Here is a 6465-nt window from a genome sequence, read left to right as displayed (position 1 = left end):
CAGTGTGAACGTATCACATTAGCTTACATAAAACCACACCGTCCTGAAAGGGGGAAAGGGAATGACTTCAGTTACACAGTTAATCTAGAAAGATCTTTTTCTAAAAAAAATGCTAAGGTTTAAAACAAGGGTTGTTCAAAACCGAAATTTTAAAGGTTAATTGCTAGTGTCTTACACCTAATTCGATAGTTTTGCTAATGCAACAATATTCAGTTAAGTTCAGTGTGTGAACCCTACAAAGTAAGTATATCAGCCATGACTATAAATCCGTGAAATTTTTGTGTAAAGCAGCTGTTTAAAAGACCTTGGTCTCCATACAGAAAAAGTATGCTGTCTTTCTGCTTAAGTGCAAAAAAAGCCTCCACTAAACAGTGTCAAGAACTTTCTTTTAAAGATTTTATTTATTTATTAGAGAGAGAGCATGAGTGGAGGGGAGGAGCAGAGGGTGAGGAGAAGCAGGCTCCCCGCTGGGCAGGGAGCCTACCCTAGGGCTCGATCCCAGGACCCCGGGATCACGACCTGAGCCGAAGGCAGACGCTTAATGGACTAAGCCACCCAGGCGCCCCAGGAACTTTTCAGTCAGGATAAAAAGGACTCCAGAATCCTGCCAGAAATACACACACCTAAACAAAAACAAAACAAAACTGTCAGTCCTAGTGCTAATTTGTGTTCTGTGTTGCTCACAGCCATAAACCAGATTTGGCTACAAATCCAGGGTGTGGAGATCCAGACTTCTATGCAGAGTATGGGGGTCCCAGTGATGGGGGCAAGAAGCAAGAAAGCCTGAAATCCTGCCCAGCCTTGGCTACTCATGAGCTAAATCATCCTGGAGCTTTATGTAAACACTATAAAATACCAAGTATGATACAGATTTCAAGGGCTATTACTTTACCAACTGCTTTGGGTTAAATTGGGTCCCCCCCCACCCAAAAAAGACATGTTGAAATCCTAACTCCTAGTACCTCAGAATGTAACTTATTTGGAAACAGGGTCTCTGCAGATACAAAAAGTTAAGGGGAGGTCATACTGGAGTAGGGTGGGTCCCAAATCCAATATGACTGGTGACCTTATAGGGAGAGAGAGAGACACACAGGGAGAAGGCCACATGAAGACGGAGGCAGAGAGGGGCGGGATGCATCTACAAGCTAGGGAACACCAAGATTTGCTAGCAGCCCCCAGAAGCTAGGAGAGGGGCACGGAACAGATCACCCTCACGGCCCTCAGAAGGAGCCAACCCTGCTGGCCCCTTGATTTCAGACTCCTGATCTCCAGAACTGTGGGACTATAACTGTCTTGTTTGAAGCCACCCAGTTCGTGGTAATTTGTCACAGCTGCCCCAGGAAACGGATGCCAATGTCAATATATACAGAGGAAAATTCTCAAGCAATGCCACAATCGAAAATAAATTCATACTTGAAAACCGAGCCAACAGAATTCTAGTCAATGTCCATAGATCCTTCTAAAGCTACTGGTTCTCAACTGAGGGTGGCCCCCACCCCATCCCCACGGACCCCTGAAGACACTGGGCAGTATCTAGAGGTATTTGCGGTTGTCACATTGAGGTGGGGGGGATGCTACTGGCATCTAGTGGGTAGAAGTCAGAGAAGTCACCCAGCATCCTACCATGTGCGGGGCACCCCGCACCCCCCACAACAGCTCGAGGTCCCAACTCAGCAGCAGCCCCCTCCTTAAACACCCAAATCCAGCCTGTGAACCCTGCAGCTGACCTCCCCTTGCCCAAACCAGAAAGCTTCCCCACTCAACACCAGGGAACATCGCGCTGAATGAAAGAAGCCCAGCGCTCGGGAGGGCTTACTGTCTCACTCCACTTACACCAAGTGGAAACACAGCAACACAAACGATTGCGACGGGTCACCCTCGTGGGTGGGTTGGAGGGGTGATAGGAAAGGGGCTGAAGGGCTTCCCGGAAGCCGGCCGTGTTTCTTGAGGCGGGGCTGGTTAACACGTGCGGACTTTAAGAAAAGACACTCAGGATTTCTCCACCATCCAGAACGTACGTTCTACTTTAAACACCACCTGCCTCACTGAGTCAGCACCTCCTCGACCGTCTGGGGAGAAGGAGAAACACCGCGGTCAGGGCTGTGACCAGGCCTGCAGCTGGGCAGCTGCGCGTGTGGTGGGTGCGCCTCTCACCACGGGGCCTCAGTTTCCCCTCCGGTGACCGGACCCCCTTCTCCCTACTCGGGGTTTGCGGGGCTCTGTAGGAGGACAGGCGGTGGCACAGGCCTGGGTTTGGCACCTCGCAGGCGCCCATAAGTGTGTCCTGGCGGCCCGGACAAAACCAGCTCGACCTTTAACGACAGCCTGGAAAAGGACCAAGACCACCGCCCCCTCCGACGGCTCCCACTGCGGGGCTGGCTCCCCTTTTCTTCGCCCGGGTTCAGTGAGGGGCGGGGGGCGGGGCGGGGCCTACTGGGGGGGTCAGGCAGGGCGGAGGGGAGGGGAGGGGCCTCGCTCGGAACGGAAACGCGAGAGCGCAGGCCCTTCCGGCGCGTGCCGCGAACTACAACTCCCACAACGCCCCGCGGTCCCGCGCCTGGCCTCAGTCGTCGCGAGAGGAGGCCGCTGGGGGCGGTGCGTGTGCGCCGACAAACGGAAGTGTAGGTGACGGTTGAGACTTCGCCGCCAAGCTGGGAACCGGGGAGATGGCCGAGACTGACCCCAAGACCGTGCAGGATCTCACCTCGGTGGTAAGGGACGCCTGCCGGGCCCTAGGTCGCGGGACCCCCGGGCCGAGGCGCCCTGTCAGCGGCCGGGAAGGGCCGAGTCTCCGGAGGCCGGGTTTCCAGCGGCTTCACCGGCCGAGGCCCCCAGGCCCAGCCTGCACCCCACCAGCCCCACTCGCCTGACCTGAGCCGCCGCCCCCACCCCGCGCACCCCCCCCCCCAGCGCTCCCCGCACTCCTCACACCCCGAGGCCTCCGCGAAAGACCTAGCGAACTGTGAATCGCGGCGGCCGCGACGGAAAGGGGTCTCGCCACCCAGTCGGTGTCATGGGGGCGGGCGGGAGAACCGAAACCCGGGGGCGGGGGGGGGGGGAGGACAGTCCCTGCTGAAGGCTGCAGAGCCGCCCAGAGGCCTCGGAGGAACGGGACCGGGACCCCCGTCCCGACCCCAAGCAGGTGTCCCAGGGTGAGCGCGAGGTGGTCTTCCTGTTTCTCAGGTGCAGACACTCCTGCAACAGATGCAAGATAAATTTCAGACCATGTCCGACCAGATCATTGGAAGAAATATCCTTTGTATGTGTGGTCAGCCTCTGTGGGCCCTTGGCTCCTAGGGTCCGGGGAGCGGTGTTGGTAAATGTGTGGTTTGCAGGCCAGCTGCCGGCAGTCATTTACCACATTTTTTATTTTGTTGTTATTTTTTTTTTAACTGAGCTTGGATGGAGCCTTCCTGAGCGGTGCAGTGCCGAGAGCTGGGGATACCGCTGGACTGGACCCCTGGCCTCCAGACACTTCCGGTTTACCAACAGTAATGTCTAGTATGAGTGTGGACTGTGAGCTAAGCATTTAGGGGATCTCTGCTCTGGGCCTCACCACAGCCTGATGAAGAAGTTGTAGTGTTACCTTCCTTTAGCGGAGGCACACACAGCAGCTTAGAAAGGTGGGCGAACTTGCCCAGGTCCCCGGACTAGGAAAGGGCAGGGCTGGCGTGTGATCCTTGCCCCAGACTCCTGGTAACCCCCAGAATTTCACCCTACTCATAGGAAAACCAGTTTCACGGAGACAGTTGTGTTTGAGGCCAGAGTGTCCAGGGCCCCAGAGGGAAAGGAGGAGAGGTGGGAGGCGCTGGTGTGTGTGGCCTTTAACTTCACCACTTGATGACATGAGCAGTCGCATTGACGACCTGGAGAAAAACATTGCAGACCTCATGACACAGGCTGGGGTGGAAGAGCTGGAGGGTGAAAACAAGATCCCGGCCACACCAAAGAGTTGAAGGTGAGGGAGGTGACAGTCTCAGGAGGTGTGTGTCACTGTAACTTGGATGTGGCCAGGCTTTCTCTCTCGATCAGTTCCCAGCCGTGATCCTAGCAAGCATCTCTCATTTTCCTGGTTTTTATTAATTAGACCTGTATCCTTAGTATTGGTTAACATTAGGTAATCACTGAGTTTATATCATTGCAGACGAATACCAAGAAATGTATTTTGTTGGCCTGCAAATTCTTAACTGCTGGCAGATTTTTTTTTTTTTTTTTTTTTTTTTTTTTTGGTAACCCAAACCCCACATTGCCACCTTCAACTTCATAAATGCCTTGAATTCTAAGGGTTCTCTTGGGAACACGCCCTCCACTAGATAAATGCCAGGACAACACCTGATTATGACTTGAGTGAACTGGGTTAGGCCACAGTAAGCCTTCACCCTAGAGTTGATTTAAATTTTCACTATGGTTGGCTCATTCGGTTAAGCGTCTTCCTTCTGTTCAGGTCATGATCTCAGCTCAGGTCGTGATCTCAGCCCCGCATGGGTCTCCCTGCTTCATGGGGAGCCTGCTTCTCCCTCTCCCTCTGCCCTCTCTCTCTCTCTAATAAATAAAATCTTTCTAAAAGTTAATTAATTAATTTCCACTACACAGTTCCAGATATCTGAGGAATGATGGATGATAAACAATAGCCCCGTAGCAAGACAGCAAGATGCAGTTGGCTGCCTTAGTCTCCCCATAGTGGGTTTCTTCCTTATAATAAGCCTTTTCAGGGGGCGCCTGGGTGGCTCAGTCGTTAAGGCATCTGCCTTTGGCTCGGGTCGTGGTCCCAGGGTCCTGGGATCGAGCCCCACATCCGGCTCCCTGCTCTGCGGGAAGCCTGCTTCTCCCTCTCCGACTCCCCCTGCTTGTGTTCCCTCTCTCCCTGTGTTTCTCTCTGTCAAATAAATAAATAAAATCTTAATAAGAAATAAAAAAAATAAGGCTTTTCAGGAGTATGGTGGTTACCTCGCTGCAACCCAAAAATCATTTTGAAACTCCCCTTTCTCTGATCCCATTTTTAGTATTTTTTATATTTTTTTTAAGATTTTATGTACCTATTTGACAGAGAACATAAGCAGGGGAGGGGCAGAGGCAGAGAGAGAAGCAGGCTCCCCACCGAGCAGGGAGCCCAATGCGGGACTGATCCCATGACCCCAGCCGAAGGCAGACAGTTAACCGACTGAGCCACCCAGGCGCCCCTAGCATTTTAATTCCCTATGAAAATAAAGTTTACTGAGAATTTTTAGGTAACTAGAGTACCAAGCAGAATATACAGTAAGAAGCACCAGATTCCTTTTTTAAATGTTTTGGGCGTGTCCTGGCTGGACCACATTAGAAGTAGCTGTGACATACAGGTAGCTTTGAAGTCCAAGAAGAGAGAGACTTGGGAGCTAAAAGACTTTGAAATTTGCTGTTATTTTAACCAGGAGATCAGGTTGATTTCACTGTGTGAGTCAATCACACACTTGTTATGTGTGGGCTGTCCTCGTTATTCCGATAGAGCGATGATTTGGAAAATGTCCTGCTTCTCTGGGTCTCATGCCACATGGAGGTCAAAAGTCTCATCCAGTGAATGAGCACGTCCTATGGAGGACCGCAGGATGAAGACTTTCCGAGTGACAGGGCTGATCCAGAGGAAGAAGAGCTGGGAATGGATTCAGAAGTTTTTAAATAAAGATTTCCAGTTAAATCGGTTGCGGTATCTTTGCTGGGGCATCACGCAGAGAGAGGACGTCTAGTCGACTAGAGGCTTCAAAAGGACTTGTACTATTTGACGGTGCTGTGTGTCCGTGTGCTCTGTCCCTGTAGGAGCATAACGTGTCGATGGTTTTTCTTTTCCAGCAGGTGACTAATTCCCCCCCTGAAGTCCGGAACACCACTTTCACAAGCTGAGAGAAGACCGAATGGCTTTCTGAAGCGACTGCTGTGTGTAGACAGGTTTTCGACCCTAAAGTGTGCGTTCTTCTTACCACGTACTATATAGTCTGTAGAGTGATTCTCCCCCCGTCTCTTGAACATGGAAACTCCACATCTTGGACCTTGGTCAGTCGTGCTGTTAAATATTAAACACTAAAACTTCGGCGGTTCCTGCATAAAATTGTCACCTTTTCTAGTGTATTTTTGTGAAGTTGTTGTTTTCTATCATTCCTTTTGTAGTAGTTGCTGTTTGATGAACGTTGCTGTGTAATTTTTTATTAGGCATCCGGTAGACCCTTCCGTTATAAGTAGATCTTGTGAAGGAAGACATGTGGCAAGTTGAGGGTTCTTTAATTCTCAGCACGGAGTGTTGAGCCAACACCAAATAGCATGTTTGGTGGTACATTTCACATGGGTAAACAACATTTAAAAATTGTTGATTCGGAAATCTCTGGCGCTACCCGGTTGTCAAAACTCAGCATTGACCCGCAGCATCCTGTGTTAAGTCTCTGAGGCCAGAGGCCGAAGCACTGACGAGTAAGCCCTGCCACTCCACGTGCGAGAATG

General features: G+C 51.4%; 1 protein-coding gene across 2 annotated transcripts; it reads left to right on the top strand.

The window, feature by feature from the left end:
* Positions 1-2541: 2541 nt before the first annotated feature.
* On the top strand, positions 2542-6099 carry HSBP1 (heat shock factor binding protein 1). Of its 2 annotated transcripts, none has more exons than XM_032389937.1 (4): positions 2542-2711; positions 3184-3250; positions 3838-3958; positions 5827-6099. In XM_032389937.1, the coding sequence occupies exons 1-3, from the start codon at positions 2667-2669 to the stop codon at positions 3954-3956; spliced, it is 231 nt and encodes a 76-aa protein (XP_032245828.1). In that variant the 5' UTR covers positions 2542-2666; the 3' UTR covers positions 3957-3958; positions 5827-6099. The 2 variants fall into 2 exon arrangements, with proteins under 2 accessions (XP_032245828.1, XP_032245827.1); XM_032389936.1 differs by having other exon boundaries at positions 5824-6099.
* The last annotated feature ends 366 nt before the right edge of the window (positions 6100-6465 follow it).

This window comes from Phoca vitulina, unplaced genomic scaffold (assembly GCF_004348235.1).
Source record: "Phoca vitulina isolate PV1807 unplaced genomic scaffold, GSC_HSeal_1.0 scaffold56, whole genome shotgun sequence".
In the NCBI taxonomy this organism is placed as follows: Eukaryota; Metazoa; Chordata; class Mammalia; order Carnivora; family Phocidae; genus Phoca; species Phoca vitulina.
The sequence above is the reverse complement of the archived record's forward strand: the minus strand, read 5'-3'. Positions and strand labels throughout refer to the sequence as shown.